General features: G+C 35.2%; 2 protein-coding genes across 2 annotated transcripts; one reads left to right on the top strand and one right to left on the bottom strand.

Annotated features, from left to right (window-relative positions):
- Window positions 1–13,223: 13,223 nt before the first annotated feature.
- On the top strand, window positions 13,224–15,343 carry LOC118266501 (uncharacterized). Its single transcript, XM_035579978.2, has 3 exons — window positions 13,224–13,710; window positions 13,920–14,116; window positions 14,320–15,343. Exons 1-3 carry the CDS (start codon window positions 13,580–13,582, stop codon window positions 15,294–15,296), a joined length of 1,305 nt encoding a protein of 434 aa, XP_035435871.1. The 5' UTR covers window positions 13,224–13,579; the 3' UTR covers window positions 15,297–15,343.
- LOC126910648 (uncharacterized) lies at window positions 15,333–17,435 on the bottom strand. Its single transcript, XM_050693320.1, has 2 exons — window positions 17,084–17,435; window positions 15,333–16,907 (listed from the first exon to the last, which is right to left on the bottom strand). The coding sequence occupies exons 1-2, from the start codon at window positions 17,357–17,359 to the stop codon at window positions 15,345–15,347; spliced, it is 1,839 nt and encodes a 612-aa protein (XP_050549277.1). The 5' UTR covers window positions 17,360–17,435; the 3' UTR covers window positions 15,333–15,344.
- Window positions 17,436–17,724: the final 289 nt, after the last annotated feature.

The raw sequence follows: 17,724 nt of genomic DNA, 5'->3' as shown, positions 1-17,724 counted from the left end.
TGTATATTTTTACTTCATCATCATCAGCCTGTTCTCGTCCATTGCTATGCTGGACATAGGCCTCTCCAATCTCCTGTTTTACTACTCACCTACCTTTTTTAAAATCATCCAATGACTTCTCCCGCCCTGGGCGAGGCGAGAGGGAGTGTCAGACTCTTACTGACTAAAAACCACCCCGTTCCTTCTCCTGCTTTTCGAGCCGGAGCCCCGGTAAACCCGCTAGGTAGTCCGCAGCTCCGGATCAGTACTTACCTACCTAATAAAATAAAGCTCAATTGTGCATATCTTTTGCCTAAACCTACCCATTGGGAAAGCAGTTGCAACGAGACTGCGCCGATGCCGTGTTCGTCCTTCATCAAAGGCACATCATAGATAGTTTCGTCTTTCATTAGATGTGAAACAGGTAAGGTATAACGTCAAAGGTACTTAGTGTACAATAACTGTTGACGTCTGCTCCCCTACTAGTCTAGGGGAGTGACGTTCGCTAATGCAGCCCGATGTCGCCACCGCCGCCTTCCGCGGAATACGCCTCGGTGAGATGATTTGAATTAATTTTGGCACCGTGCTGTACTTTGTGATAAAGGGTTCTATATTTTAAGTCTGTTGAAAATACATATAGGGACATGTACCTTTCTACTTTATTGTATGAACTCGAGTAGGTAAGAAAGACAGCAAACGATTCTATATACTTATAAGGCGGCTCAACATTATGTTGACGTAAGGTCTCGGTTCTGATTGCGAACACAACCATCACACAAACTCACGTTTTGTAAAATTACCCATCACATTTACATAAATAGTAATGAGATTACATTCGGTTACGCGAAGCAGGGTAGAAAATTACTCTTTCATTCTCACATCATATGCGTATAAATCTCTATCTCTACGTATGTACATAATGTAGCAAAACGACGAGGTAACGAGATTTTTCACAAAATTTGATTTCCCGCAATTTTGCGCACGAAATGGATTATTTTTTTCGGAGAAGATACCTACGATGCGTTACTGTGATTTAATATCAGCCCAATAACAATTTAAATAATTGTTTTTTTATGAATTGGTGGTCTCTTATATTATACTATTATCCAATAATTTCCAAAATGTTAATGTAAAACATTGATTTTTCTTGAGAGGCAAATGCTTCGTGAAAATGTAAAGTATGGCGAATGTTGACCATAATAGGGATGATGACGGGGTATGAAAATTGTTAGGTAGGTAATGAAAAATATTAGACACGTATTTTTTTTATTTTATCATAATAACCATCCTTAGATAAAATGAAACAATGCTTAAAATGTACCACCTAGAAAGAAGCCAGGTACGATAATTCAAATCAATATATCTTCGAAAAGTATTTGTTTCCATAAGATAATAAAAAATACGTGTCTAATGTTTTAAAATAATCTACTAGGCGGACATTAAAATAAAAAAGTAAAATAAAGTCATATTGATAACAAAATTCTTAATCTTTCAGTAGATGACCGCGGTACGACGTCACGTTACTTTATAAGTCAGTAATCGTAGTAGGTAAGAGTGTAACAGGGAAATTACCGATGATGTGATGTTCAGTAAATGAATCGTCAACTTTCCTTTAAATTAGCTTACGTAATTAACTGATAGCATGTTTACTTTAAAAATCTTTATTTTGCCACTTTAAGACCATACCATAACAAACAAATCATAATATTAAGTAGTTAAATTCAGCGAAATATTATTTTTATTCCGCAATCGTGCTAAGGTTTTGATATGGGTATGATTGAGAGCGATCGAGCGGGAAATGGCATCTCCGATACACTCTGGGAATGTAGGTACCCAACTAGAAATACGTGTAGATAACTTATAACCTATGTAATACTCATAAATCAAATCTTTTATTAAGGAGAAGACAGATTGGTTTATTTGTCCTAAAAATATACTGAGCACACAATGCCTTAATTCCTAAACGCGCTTTCCGGGTAGACCTTTATAATTATATGTGAATTCAGTTATATTCAATATAGACATTGATAGGAAATCCAACTGAACAACTGTTGGGCTGAAACTTTACACTCTGTTCCTTATGGAAATAAGGTTACGCCAATCTCAAGGGACATATATCATGGATTTTTTTATTAAGTAACGTAAAGTAACGTGCCCGCAAAAAAGAATCATGTCCTAATATGTTGCCATATAGACCAAATTTAGATCCCTTATAAGTTGCAACGAAATACTGCAGTCGTAGTTTATAACGCAAAGTTCGTAGCGCGTAGAACGTAGCATGGAGGTCGTAGCGCGGAGTTCGTAGCGCATAGCAGCGTTTACACTCTATTAATGTTGTAGGTGTAAACTGTGGAGTCAATCAAAGCCATTTTGATAAAAAATCAAGGAACAGCCTTGATTTTCGCCTTCACTTCAATAAATCTAAAATTGATAAAACTTATAATTTTAGTTCTCAGGTAAAATTCATCAGAATATCATTCAGCTTCCTTCATTTCAAGTGGAAAATTCCGAGCTTACGTTACGGTAAAACAGCTGACATGGCGTCAGAAAATCGTACTACGAGGATACAAAAATAGGTTTTAGTTTGAACAAAGCTAAACATCGCTTCTGTCCAATTAGGAAGTGGAACGTAGTCTGCGATTTGCCCGATTTAACTTGGATTTCTTCCTCAGCCGACTCCAGGCTGCACCAGAATGAAATATTCATTCAATACAGAAATAGCAGTTTGGTATAAAGGAAGTGCATCCTTTCGGTTGTAAGCGACATGGCACTCAATTTTATTATTGATCCGACGGGGAACTTTAGGACAAATGTTGCCAATTGTATTTCTATACGTTATTTCATTTATTATTCTCTCTGAAAGTTATTTATTTAATTTTGTTTATTTATTGGGTCACTTAATTGATTGCTATTGATGAAGTAAGTTAATACTTAGCATATTGTTAATATATACTGACGATTTGGAAATCGAAAGAATATAAACACCTGTGACACAATCCCAAATGTTAATTAACAAATATTTTTATTCCCGTCGTCTCCTAAATGATGGGCATGCGGTTAAGACGCTGATTAACATTCGTATCCAACAATAGACATTGTTCCAGATCAAACGACTTCGTTCTTTGTGTTTATATTGAAGCTAAAAGGGATTGGGACTGTAATTTGAGTTCTTTATTGTTCTTTATACTTAGTCCAGTAGCTAATTAAATAAATAAATACATAGATATTCTAAAAAATATTACGATTATGATGAGATGACAACATTGTAGGTAAGTTAACAGGTTTCAGTTGGATGCATTGTCATCTATGTTGGTATCAATATTTTAGGCATGGTGTAGTAAATATTTTTGCTTGCAAGACAAGACAGCTACAGCAACTTCAAAGGCACATCAAGTGTTTAGCAACAATACACAAAACATGAGCCTGTGCAGTTTGTAGTGCAACGTAACACAGGACCAAAGAGTTTTGTCATCCTTACATTAAAATTGCAACATTTATAACTGGCGTACGTCTTGTGAGAGTCGAGCTGTCGAGAGTGATTCCGTCGCGTTTAGTTTCAACTCGGCGAAAGTCGTCGGAGGGCCGTCTGAGGGCGCGCGCAGTGCACTAATTGTCAGCCCCGGGGTGCTCCGACACTCCTGTCTTCCACGATTATAAGCCGAGACGCTCAGCCGGCCCCGTTACCGGTTATTCTGCTACGCTTGCACTCACGATTAAGGTAACTGCACAATAACTGACTTTGAGGGATTTCAAACTGGAAATACGGTACTGGTTTTGTTTCGAAGAACGAAAATAACTGTGTTATGGAGGCAATTGGAGAGGATGGAATTGGATTGAAGTATAGGTTTGATCTAACTTGTAACACATAACATGAAATCGCTATCGAAGGTTGTGATTTTTTATTGGAATAAAACACAAGGAGTAGTTTACCACTTCAGCAAAAGTGTTACATTAGCGATGTCATCTTAAAGTAATAAGCCGCCAAGTCTTCGTTTTTTTTGGTAATTTTAGCGCAACTGTTCAAACAAATGCAACTGGGTGCAAATTAATTACAAAACAACCATAAAATCTCCGAAACAAAAACCTTACCGACAAAGTTCGATTAGTAATGAGTTTAATTAATTTTATTTCTAGTTAATTATGGTAGTCGTGTTTTTGTAAAACCCAATTTTCGAAAGAGCAAATCGTATTTTTCGCGCGGCCATTTTACTATGAATTGATCATATTTCCAATATTAAAAAAAACGTTCTAACGCAATGCCTATCACAATAATAACTTAAAACATATTTCAATACAGATAGTTACAGCCAAGAAATGAATAGAGTCAGCGATGTTATTGGCTAACAAGCAGTCTTAGCCAGTTAGTGAAACTTGTAACAGATATTTACAGGTCTCTGCGGACATATTTAACTAACTGACATATGATGTAGTGAAAGACGTAAGTATAGTATACGTAGTGTAGATACAAATACTGTAGTTTTGTATTTACCTATAAATAAAAATATGGGAAGTATTTATTGAATTAAAACGTTCAATATATCATAGTATGCTCCTGGAAAGATTCAATTTTATTTTCTGTTAATTGTAACTTTACTTTAGTAGTATTCTAAGCATCTGTAAAGTTGGTTCAGAATATTTATTTATCTAATTTCTGGTTTTCTAAATAGTTTATTTTGTTAGAGTTAATAAAACTATCTATTACCTAAATACTTAAGTAGACGTATTATGTTAATATGTAGAGACAGTCCTAACATTAGGAGTTGCGTATATTGTCAATTAATTGTTGATTACAAAATATTTGGCTCGTTAAATTATAAACGGGAGCGAAAGTTTTGTGAAGATAAATGTCACCGTTCTGATCTCGGGGAAGGTTAATAAGAATCATTTATCAGGAAGTTAAATCACAAAGTTTCCTCGTTCCCCGTGTTTTATTTGATAAAATAACAAATTAACGAACAGTTTATGCAGCGGACGCCGACAAACTGTCATAGGAGATGCAAAAGATTTGAACTTGCTTTAATTAAATTACTGAGGATGGTTTATAAATATCTAAAGCTGATGTCTGGCCTATGGTTAGGTATAGTTTAAGAGTCATTTAATGGTTAATTAGCCCAGTCCTCTGCAATTGTTTTCGGAACAAAATCATTACTAAAAAATAGTTTAAGTACATAACCATTAAATATCGCTGACTACGGCAGTTGGTGTACTAATATCATGGCCCTAATTTATCGAGATTTCCTACAGACAGAAGTGTCCTACTAAAAAATCGTATAAACAAGGAGACAAAATCCAGGACCTCGTGCTTCGTAATCGTAGTTTAATCGCCACCTGATCCACGAGACAAAAAGAAGCATTTCTTATTTCTATTAATTAATATTTCTGTCATCGATCGACCTTCTATAAGAAGATCTAAAGACTAACTCTTTAGTTCTAAAAATAGCCAAATGAGTTTATCTCACAAACGGGCTTTATACAGGAATAGTTTGATTTACACAAAGAGCAGCCAGTTCCCTTTCGTAGCAAAATATTAATTGGGGCATGAGATTTCCTGTAAATTTGTTTCTCGTTTTGCCACCACTCGGTTGCGGTACGGTTGCCCCTTTGCGCCCGCGTCACGTAAGCTGATTCCTTTCATTTCAAAATTCCACGGCTTTCTACCAACACTAAATAAAACGAACTGGAACGAAGGCACGATGTGTAATAACCGTACATTCTTTGTACATAAATACGACCACATAAACGCCAAATCGTATTAGCTTTAGTAAATACAGTTTACCTACCTGTGTGTGATGGAATTTCTTAACAAATTATTCCAATACCGCAACCATGTTAGTTAATAAACTAATTTGAATTTAGGTAACTTTGACACTTACAAATTCTCATTCCGTACCTTTGTACCTTGTTATATCAAAGTAGGTTTTTATTCAACGCTCAAATTTCAAAATAAGCTTTTATGGTGTTTGCTATGAAAAAAATTCATTCGATCTTGTTAGTAAAGAACTCCAAAAAAATCAACTATTGGAAAACGAAACCTATTCGAAGATTGATTAGTCGTAGCGAATTTCTCGATGAATAATTCCGAGCACTAGGTTTATTATTGTTCTGTTTTCTGTTCGTATATATAACTGGAGGTAATCAATTGGAGCACTCTGTTTGTCGCTGCTGAGTATCCGCCCCATCAATCTTGCGTTGATACTTTCGCTGGATAAATGTATTATAGCTCGAGTTTGGCGGATATTGGCGTCTGTCCCATCGCCTATTTACGACCTACCATGCTTTACCAAACAGCTATTCAATTCAAACAAACGTTGAACAGAATAAAACATTTAAAACGATTGTATAGCCGTATTTTTCATTTCGAATCCAGTCAGCTTAACTGACAAATAATTTGATTACGTATGAAATAAAATATTTCTCTTCGAATGAGATTGATGAACGTGTGAAAGCCTCGCAGGGTAAACGTCATGTATTTTAAGTAAAGGGTCAAATTTTGGGATAATGTGTTGACGTAGATGGATCCAACGCAAATAGCTTCGGCAACCGGCGGACCTTGTCGGTGTCATCATGAAGGATAATCAAGGTTTATACGAAAAATGGTGACGCTGTTTTTCTCATGGCCCATTTTTGCGTTGTCGTCAAAATTTCATGAACCTTACCTCCTTTTTGTAAATGAAATAAATGGACCAAGAAAAAGAGCAAATTAATATTTTTGTACCAGATCGTTGTTTTCTATTGTGCTTGTATATGTGTGAGGTTTTTGGGATGTAGAAAATCTAAAATTTCATTTTATCCTTTTGTCCGTTGCTCTGGTATTGGCTTATCATACCTTACTTACTCTATTATATAAATAAAGTGTAATGAAACTAAGCTAGTTGTAATGAAGGAGTTATTAGAAGGATCGGATTAGCTATAAATTAGGATTGTCTAAGGCTTGGAAGAACGCCAATTCCACTGAAAGCCAGACATCGTAGACCAAGTACCTAAATTATATTATAATTTCATTTTAATACAATTTTACGTAAATGAGACCAAATACAATGTAATCTACATTGTATCCAACTGCAACTTATATTGTGTTATGCGAAAAATAACTTTCTAGTATTCTCAGTAAGGTGCATATTTAATTAAATGAAGAATTTTGACCTCAATACCCAACAATAACTAATTTTGTAGTAAACCGGGAGATTATTTTAAGTAATTCTGTTTACATTTTAGTTTCTGAAAGAGTACCTACATATTCATTCTGTTTAATACGAGATGAGGTTTCGACTCGCTGTCAATATCATAAACAGCGGTAATACGATTTTCTTCGATATATTGTAATCGAGCAATGAATTCTATGGCAATATAAGTCTGATTTAATCCACAATTTCTTGTTTCGTTGTGACTCTAAAGTTTGGTGATAATCAATACTCATTCCTTCTCCTGTTAAGAAGAGTCCAGCAATGAGGCGTTTGCAGGTTGAGACATTATTTTAAACATAAAATTACACAAAAAATTTGATTACGTAATGAAGCTATAATCGTAAATACAGTTCAATTACAAACATTAAGTTCACACCGTCGATTAATATGTGGGAACCATAGTAATGGCTCCACATTAACTATGTGCCAACATCTCAAGTGTGATCTCAGTTTGTTCAGGTACTGTTTGAAAACTAAATCCGATCACTAATTGTTAAGACATCCTGCTTCGAATAGCCATTAACAAGTTTACAGGCGTTAACAAAAACGAAACCGTTCGCACTTAATTTTGTTTATTAGTTGTAAAAAAGCAAATACTAGCGTTCAATCGGCACTTATTTTTAACGTTTATTTTCAATTAAGTTCAGCGAAAATTGGAATAATGTTTTGAAGGGGATTTTTGCTGATTTTGTAGAAATTACCATCGTCAGTGCAATCTGTTCGACAAACGGGACTGGACGCTGGCAATCGCGTAATTTAATGAACACTTCCCTAATCGAGTGACGAGCCAAAAGCCGCTCGATGTTCCGGCGAAAAATACTATTTTCGTTTTCCATTCTGAATGCTCGTAACAAGAAATATTAGTATCGACTTTCTGTTAGTCAAGTGCTTTATCGTTTACTTAGTTATGTTTGTCGTTGTGTAACTAAGTATCTGATTGAATAGAAACAATCGAAAATAAATTGAATGCAGATGAATAGTCAGCAATATCTCGTCGTGGGGACATCTCAATCATCTTGTTTACACAACTTATTTGTACACAAGTAGGCATGAACCAAGGGAACATAAGTATATCGAATGTGAATTTCAGTAATGCGTTTTTTGTCGTATTAGGTAAATGTATCGACTTGTAAGAAGGAATATTGGCTACATTTGTAAGGAGGTCAGAGCAACCATTTATCATTGTGAAGATGACGTTTACGGCCGATAGCGACTGATTTGTTCCAGATCAAATGCGAATCCAATATTTACGCATAGTGATCGTATGGATTCGGAAACATTCGCAACGTATCTCAGTGACGTATTGCATTACTGTGCACTTCTATTCTTATGTTAAATGCCTGAGGGGTAGCATGTGGATGAGCCTCACATTACAACAACAGTATACATACATTACATCCAAGTTTATTCGGCCCGATTGTCTAATGTACCACTAAATTCATAAATACGACTCGAAAATGATTAGATAATGCCTTTGTTACAACCACTCACTAATTGACTAACCAAGAATATTACTAGAATAAACACGACTCTCGGAATTATGACGACCCGAGATACAAAATTATTGTTATAATAAATATTTACATGAAAATTATTCAAAGAGAGCTCACCGAATCAGAGTGGTGACGTCAATGGCTTGTGCTCGACTTTGTCGCCCCAGTTCAGGCTGCCTGTGCAAGATAAGCTGGCTTCCTCCCACTGTATTGTCTAAAATTTAGTTGCTTTGTTACATGCTTGCAACCTAGTTAACACGAGTTAATCCGTCTGTGCACTCATCAGCTCTACTACGGTACAGTTTTCGGCTGAATCCTTGGTTGATTTACTGGAAATTGTACTAATCTGAGTAATAACTGGGATATAAATTGTAAGCTATGTAAATCGTTATTTTAAAAAACAACTGAAGATTGATTTTTAAAAATATAGTTCTGTAGGAAATGCGCAGTGCGGTGTAGAGCGCAGGTCGTGTAAATTCGCGAGGCTTTTAAACATTTCAATTGAAACATTTGAAAAAGTTTTTAATTTAAAAAGTACAACAGTCAACCGGCCGCAAAGTCGCAACAGTAGTTCGGCGCTCGCTTGCTACGGAAGGTACGCGCGTTCGTAGAGTCAGTGAGGCGCGAAGCACGTGCGTAGCTGTTTTTCATCAAACGTTGCGTTCATTTTTCCCCGTACAACTATACCTGCGACTGATCCTCTCTTCCGCTTTGCGTACCTTTCGATTATCCAGCGGGATGGGAGTGGATTTCGTATAATATTTCATCTGTTTCTATTAAAACATTTTATCATATTGCGTAGGATTTGCTGACAGCGTTGTCAGCAAACTATAAATTGTGCTGTTTCTGTTTTCGTGAGCGAGTAAATTGAAATTTGTTTCGTAGACAGTAGGATTAATTTATTTTCATAGTTTCACTCTTTTACTCGGTATACAATAATTCAAGGGATTACTTACCTACAATAAATATTATTTTCCTTTTTGCAAGTTAAATAGCTACCTGGGAGTGTCTGATATTATTCTGATATTTTTTTGTTTAAAAACATTGCAGACGTTAACGTTCATCTAAATAAACCTAACTGCTGTTTTCATTTACTTACTGTATTCAAAGGTAACGTAATATTAATAAAGTTAATTTAGTTTTCATTGCAGAAGTAGGTACAGAGTTAAATACAATAATCCACGGCAGTATTTACATAAAGGAGTTAAGCAAATAATGAAGTTGACGTTCTCATTAAACAAGGAAGTACAAAGTGATTAAGTAAAGGGGACTTCTTAACGCAATCTTGAGCGTGAATCAAACGTTGGCTGGTTTACATTTAAGTGCAATTGTTAAAAGAAACGTAGGTTCTTGACATTATTAGGTGGAGGTGGATGTAGGCACATTTGTATGCCTCGAAATCGGGCCGCGTCACCCCCAGCCTTTTATTGTAGCGAGCTTTCCAATTACATCGGAGATGGATATTTGCGCGCCTCGATGGCGCACGTCGGCGGCCCGACTTGTTATCTCAGGAACGAATGCAAGGGTTCACGAAATAAAAGCGAAGCTCACATAAAATATGACGCCATTAAACCGTTCTGTTATATTAGTTGTACCGGCATCATTTTAATTTGACTCGTAAAACAAGATGAGCAATAAATTCATTAAGTTGGCGTTAATGAATGTTAATAAAATATTATATTTGCCTTAGAAATACCTGTATTGTTTTTTTGTGTTCTATAAAACCTACGTTACGTTACGTTACTATGTTGTTGAAAGCAAGTAAAAGTTGTAAAAAACATGGTGTCAATTTATATCTGAGTACCTAATAAAGTCGGAATAATGACTATTAATAAAAGGTTCGTGTGCTTCTCTTGTTTAAAATCGATGGATATTACCTAATTCATACAATTGTTTCAATGAATGAAATAAACTCGTTCAGTTACAAAGATCCTCGAGTGTAGCAGTGTATTATGTCGAGTGTTGCTGTTAAAACAGGATATTAATACACGGAGCATCCATTCAGTCGCGACGGCAGTTCGGACAGTTTGCTACCAACTACTTGTTAGTTGGAAAGTCCGGAAGACAATCTAATCGGCGCCAAGTTCCGGACATTACCGATCGGCGCCTAACGATGACCGATCACAGTTTGATGTTCGCGTTTTATTAATCTACTCAAATTACCTTGCCATAACCAAATAACCAAGTTAAACTTCATCAGATAACAATAATTCGATCGGGAACTCCAACCACATAATCGTGGTTACACGTTATTACGGAATCAAGTCAACCGGCTGAATTTGTCGCGAACGAAATGTGATCAATATTCGATAATACCAAAGCAGATGTCGTAAATGGCAGCGCAAATGTTGCCGATATATTTATGAAGGGTATTTAGCGTCGAATAAAATATTATTTTGCTATGGAATAAACAATAAAAGCGCTTAGAGATTTATTGGCACCGTTTATCCGGATGATCCCAGGGGATCGCCAGTAAATTATCACCAAGGACATACCTCACTTAAAATATCCCTCAGCGCATGAACGTTCCAAATACACGTTCTTTTCTACTATTTGCTCAAAAATTGAAATAATTCTAGTCAAACAGAGCTGAAGCATTTTTTTTTTCAGTGGAATTGAAAGTTACACAAGCGGTGTCGGAGGCAGTTGATGGAATTTAGCTCTCTGTAGTCGTGATCGATCACGGTGCTCTAACGAACAGTCGTGTGTATGTAGCCCTATATTACGTGTGGATGTATAACGGAGTCCCGAATTATGTGCCTACAGTCTTACACGCAAACTCGTCACGGGTGATAGATCGACAAATATTGTATAAATAAGCATCTCTAGACTCTCGCTAGTTTGCTTTTACAGCAATTTTCTTTTAGGAGTATCTGTGAGGCGGCACATCGAGTAGCCGCTTTTTTATTTTTCGCAAGTGGATTTATCAGGTGGAACATGCGAGAACCAGCATTACTAGTTAGGGTTTTCATTCTTTATATACGTTTTAGCTCATTAACGATGGTTTTTCAGTTTACACCCCTAACTTGCGTATCGTCACAGCAAACTCCCGTGTTTTTATTATCTTGATGTAAAGTCGTATTTCCATCACCGGAACAAAGGGAATTAAACTTTTAATTGGGATTTGCAAACAAAATCGTAAAGAACGTAAGGTGTAAAGAATAAATTAAAAGTTTCCTTTGTTTTTACTTTTCATAATGATTTCCTTAATTCTGTAAGGTTAAATAGATGATGATGGATTTTGTTTTCTCTTTTATTTTCCCTTCAATTATGGAAGCTGAATAATTTCCCAAGTTTTCTAACTGTGTTTCAAACAATTACAATATTCACATAATTTTTCATCGACGGTTTTCGCTACATCGAAAGCAGGTGTCAAATTTTCACCTCCCCCTATAAATCTTCATTTTCATTACCTACCTACACAAAGGGCGAGAGGGGAGGAATATTATCGAGGACCCTCACTCATTGACTTATTTTATACGGCATTAAATACATTGTGCCTATAAAGTACAGATTGAATGTGCTGTACTAAGGAAACATAAAATCGATGACGATTCAGAAGATTTTATTGTTATACGCATAAATATGAATGTGACTTCGTGAGAAGCCAAAGAGATAGTAGCTAAGTCAATGTTAAAATAATAAGAATGAAAATACCACGATAAAGAAATGAGCGTGGGAGTGAACATTATGCACTAAATACAAAACTATTTCTTAAAATAAAATTTGAACATATCTGAATAAGCATACAAAGAGTAATCACACAGAAAAGTTACTAGAATAACAGTAAAGGTAGAAAATTCTGAAATGTATTTTTAAATTAGATACTACAAGTAAATAATACCCACAACACTGAATGTAAGTAGATGTTACTGAATAGTTAAAAGCAGCATCACGCCCAGTAACATACGAAGCCAATTTATAAAGTAATCCCAAAGGAACAATAGTAGATACAAAATATGATTGTGTAGCATCCATTGGAACCGTCGCATTCAACCTTGAATATAATTGCTTGTTCAGAATAATTAGCTACAGTTACTACTAGTCCCGGTCTATCGACAGATTCCGATTCCAATGGATTGATTGATGAAGTTGAAGCGATAGGGTTGATAGCTCTTTGATACGATTGTGTATAATTATGATTAATTTGAGAAATGAAATTTTAAGCACTTAAGTTGGAGAATGTCGATCAAAGCAAAATAAGTATAATGATTCTAAACATAGACATTAATTACGAAGTCTTGATTTGAAAGATACAAGTGGTCTCAAAAAATATCTTCCACATTTTTCACATTCGCTTTAAAAAGCTAGGTCCTTAAAATTTTCTGTTTTTATTTTCGTCTAAATTAAGGCTTCATTTCTTTCAGAGCGGACTGCAACTCATTTTTTTGTAGGTCACTCTCACTGGTCTAAAAAAATGTGCGCAAAAAGGACCATATTCCGCTGCAGGCGTGGTGCAATGCTGCATGCAGGACTCACACTCGGTAATAAGGTTAACGAGACGGTCGAAGCTTGAATGAGCGCAGGATTTCTTTCATTGAATTTAAAACCCATAGAAAGTCTCACAATAGGGAATATGCATAAAAAATAAAATGGCCTGATTTTTTTTTCCCTAAGCTTTTAAGGTCGTAGTATTACACTCAATTCGTTATTTCCTAATTTAATATGCATTTAATTATTTAAAACATAAATCAAAAAGTGAAAAATTTACGCGCGTAATTCAAATTTGTAAAACGCCTCGTGACGTCATAGGGCACATTATCGTCCTGTCAGTCAGTCACGTGTACCAACTCAACTGTCTGTCAAAGTGTCAACTCATGGTAGAGGTACAGCTTGTGTTTGAGAACTTTGAGAGAAAAATTGGTTGTATTGCTATACTAGCTTAGTTTTCTAAAATAGAAATATTAAGCGTCATCAATAGCAATGACGGACAACGGTTTTGTGAAAGCACAGTCGGATAATCTTCCAAAAATAGATGCATTTATGATGACCACATATTTTGCGTCAAACCCAGATTTTACATCTGCTGAGGTTAAAGGAGTAAAAGCTGCAAGGTAATTATTGTCAAACATGGTATTTTTAAACTAGTAAACCTGTTTTTATGCATACGTGCACTTATTTAATTATTTCCCTAAATATAACCTCAAATGTTGTTTACATTCATTATACTTTATTAAAACACGTATGAATTAGATTATACAATCAATCGCATGTTTTTATGAGAGTAGGTAAGTAAGTAAACCTAGATTATTGTTTATTACAGGTCTCAACGAGAATCATACGGCGATTCAGCTGTAGGATATGTACAAATTAAACGAGAAGGGAACTTATGTGTAGTGAAAGCTCGCATCACACCAGAGCACAATGTTCGTCAGAAGTCATATGCAGTACAAGCTGTATGTGATGAAGCTGAAGAAACTGTAATTTCTGTGGAATGTCTGGATTGCGCAGCACACTTAGGTACGATCTCTTTTACTTACTTTGTGTTTGTGGCTGATGATATACTTGTTATTTAAGTAAAACTCTTGACAGTCATAAGTCATGTGTAACCATAAAGATTGTCAAATTATTATGAAGTCAAGAACTTATAGCACCATTAGGTTAACCATTACTACCAGAATGATATATTGTGTAAGAAACATAATTTTATTCTTTTGTTTTAGGAGGATGTAAACATGCTATTGCATTTTTAGCATGGCTTCACCGACGTAGTGAAGATCCTCCAAGTACAAGCATTGAGTGTTATTGGAAAAAATCCAAACTTTCTTCAGTTGGTACTAGCTTGAAGTTTATTAAAGCAAAAGACATTTGCAAAGCACCTAAACTGAATCCCGCATCAAATTCCTCAAGCACTGGCAATTTTTTAACAGTGGTAAAAAATAATTGTGTGAGTGTTGGTGATACAAATAATCATCTGATGAAATTTTATCAATCTCCAAACAATGCAGAGAGACTGTCGATCCATCATTTAATTCTTGCAAGCAAGGCTACAAACCCTGTTGAGTTTGTTGAATATTGCAAACTGGTAATGAGTACAGAAGCATGCGAACAAGCTGAATTGATAACTAAAGACCAAAATGACTGTCCATTATGGCATGAGCTAAGATATGGAAGAATCACAGCTTCTAAGGCATATGAGGCTGCACATTGTAAAGTTCTGGATGGTTCCTTAACGGAGAACATATTGGGAGCAACCAAACTAAAGGACACAGAAGCTATGAAAAGGGGGCGATTTTTAGAAAGTCAGGTATTAAAAGAAGTAGAGAAAATTAAACAAATAAAAATAAATAAGTGTGGCTTAAAATTAAATGCGGCTCATCCTATAATGGGGGCTTCTCCAGATGGGGAAAGTACTGTGTACAGCATAGAAATTAAATGCCCAGCATCAGAAAAAGCGTTGAGCCGTTATATTGACAGCAATAGTGAAGTGGCTCCAAAATATATGGCACAACTACAACTTCAGATGCATTTTGGAAATAAAAGTAAGGGTCTTTTTTGTGTTGCTGACAATAATTTTGAAACCTCTAAGAAAGTAAATATTATAGAGGTGGAATATAAAAAACAACTGTGTGAAACAATAATAGAAAAATGCACACTGTTTTGGCATCAAGCCATTTTCCCAAAAATAGGTAAATTGTAAAAACTTGTACTTTTACTTTATCTGAAATAAAACAAATGCATTCTTAATTCATTTTTTTATTAAAACATCCTGAATATTTACCAAACCACATGCCAATGTTATTGCATCATCAATGACAGGTATTAAATTATAGTCTACACAAGCATGAGGCAGTAACATATGAAACTCTCTTAATCTATTTATTACACGTTCAACATGAATTCTCAAAGCTGCTATTCGTTTTGACTGCTTTACTTCATCTTTGGTGCTTGGGTTGGACTGTGAAACAGAAGGTGGCCGGACGAGAGTACAGTCTCTGGCTCCCAGTAAATGTGATAAGTCTTTAAACCCTCTGTCCGCCATAACTGCTTTTTTTGGAGGTAAACAGTCTAAGTAACCACAGTCTTGCACTATCATGACATCTGTAGCTCTTCCACCATATCCATCGGATATAAAATTAATCAACCCATCTGGTGTACATGAAATTAAATACTTCAATGTATTACATTTTTTGTACTGTGACCAAGTAAGTGATTGGTGGACTGGATCGGAAGGTTTTTCAATCTGGATTTCAAAGCAATCAATAATAGAAATAACATTTGAATACCTAGCTCTAAATGATATAGGTAAATTTTTATATACCTCAGTTGGTGTTGGCCACACAATCAAGTCTTTCATTTTTGATGCGATTAAAGGTAAACTTTTATTGAATATTCTACTGATAGTGCTCTGTGAGTAGCCAAAATGTAAAGCAAGTATGCCAAAAGATTCATTTAACTTCAATTTCTTAAGTGTTATTAATATGTCTACAGTTGGAAGTGGAATGTTTTCACTTAATAGTTTTATTAAATGATATGACTGTTTATGTAATCCTAGTAACATTTTGGGTTCTCTATCTATGGCACTTAACATACTACTGCGCATTACATTTTTAAAATGTTTTTCATCATCTGAATCTGCTGATTCATCTTGCACACAATAACTTAAGTCAGATGAGCTACAGGGTTCATAATCATGAGATATCTGTGAAGAAATGGAAGAAATAGATGTTGTATCCGACTTAGTAGGAAATAAATTTCTTTTTACCGCAGCTGTTGCAGGTTTTATTGGTGAAGTTCCAATATTTTGTGATGGAAGGGGAACAGGAGATAAAGCTACATTAGTCTTCTTTGTTGTTAAATTAACTTGAATACTTTTACTTCTGAAGTTTGGTCTCATATTTATTTGCACACACTTGTCACTAAGGAAGTTTTCTGTATTAGTAGAGACTTCAACATGGGATGTACTGGGCTCTATTACAGACAAATCCATAACAGAGGTACTAGGCCTCACTGGATCATTTTCACAGCCTTGAATATAGGAAGTACTTGGTCCGGCATCACAATAACTTGTTTGTGAAGTTTCACGTTCTAAAACATTTTCACTGTTGACTTCAGGTTCGGAGAAAGATTCATTTATAAGTGATAATCTTTTCTTCTTAGAATCATACATTCTCTCCTGTGGTCCTGGAGCATTTCGTTTTTGGCATTGAAATTTATGAGGCATAACTCCTTTATTTAAGAATAATTTAACTTTTTCGCCTTGTTCCTTCATGAGCTTGTATTTAATATAATTTACTGTATCTTCTTTGATCTGAAATAAACACAACACTTGGTGAAGCATCTTAGGATAAGTAGAAATAGCTCAGATGAAGAATCTTCTAACATGTTATGACATTCGTAAATAAGGTTACGAACTTAAATAAAGTTCTGTAACCTAGAAATTTCTAGAACACTACAAGATGTTATTTGTCTAAATATAATACTTACATTAAAATGATCTTCACAACAATGTAAACGCGATATTGAAGATACATTATATTCTCTTCGCATAACCTCACACCATTGTTTACGTATGTTTGGATCTCTTGGAACAGCAAAAAACACTTTATCTGGTGTACTTTTTATATTGTTAGGACACATTGGTACCATGCAATATCTATAAAATGGCTTTTTTCTTCTTCCATGATTATTACGCGTGTTGTTATCTATCAAACTCTCAATGTAAACAATACAATGACAGGTGTGCCCTATGACGTCACGCATCAAGCGCGCGAGAAATAGGAGCGTTTGAACTCGTCAAATTAAACCACTATTTTTAAAATTTTATAAAAAAGTAATTACTACTCTTAAAGCTATGGTTTATTTTTTTCTACATCAAAATGAAGTAAAAATTTAATAAAAAAAATAAAAAAAATGTCTGCATATTCCCTATTGTTTAAATGAAATTATGTGAAAGTAAATTAGGAGCGCGAGCCGCTGGTGTTTGAGTTGAATATTTATAAAAAAATGCTGTACATGATAGCAATGTATATACCGCAAGGCGAATCGAAAATTTTCTTCCACTATAAAATGTTATCTTTTCCACGACGAAAATAACTTCATTTACTATGAGTATGATGGGGAAAAAT

The sequence above is a fragment of the Spodoptera frugiperda genome, chromosome 1, assembly GCF_023101765.2.
Source record: "Spodoptera frugiperda isolate SF20-4 chromosome 1, AGI-APGP_CSIRO_Sfru_2.0, whole genome shotgun sequence".
NCBI lineage: Eukaryota > Metazoa > Arthropoda > Insecta > Lepidoptera > Noctuidae > Spodoptera > Spodoptera frugiperda.
This window is presented reverse-complemented; position numbering and strand designations above follow the sequence as displayed.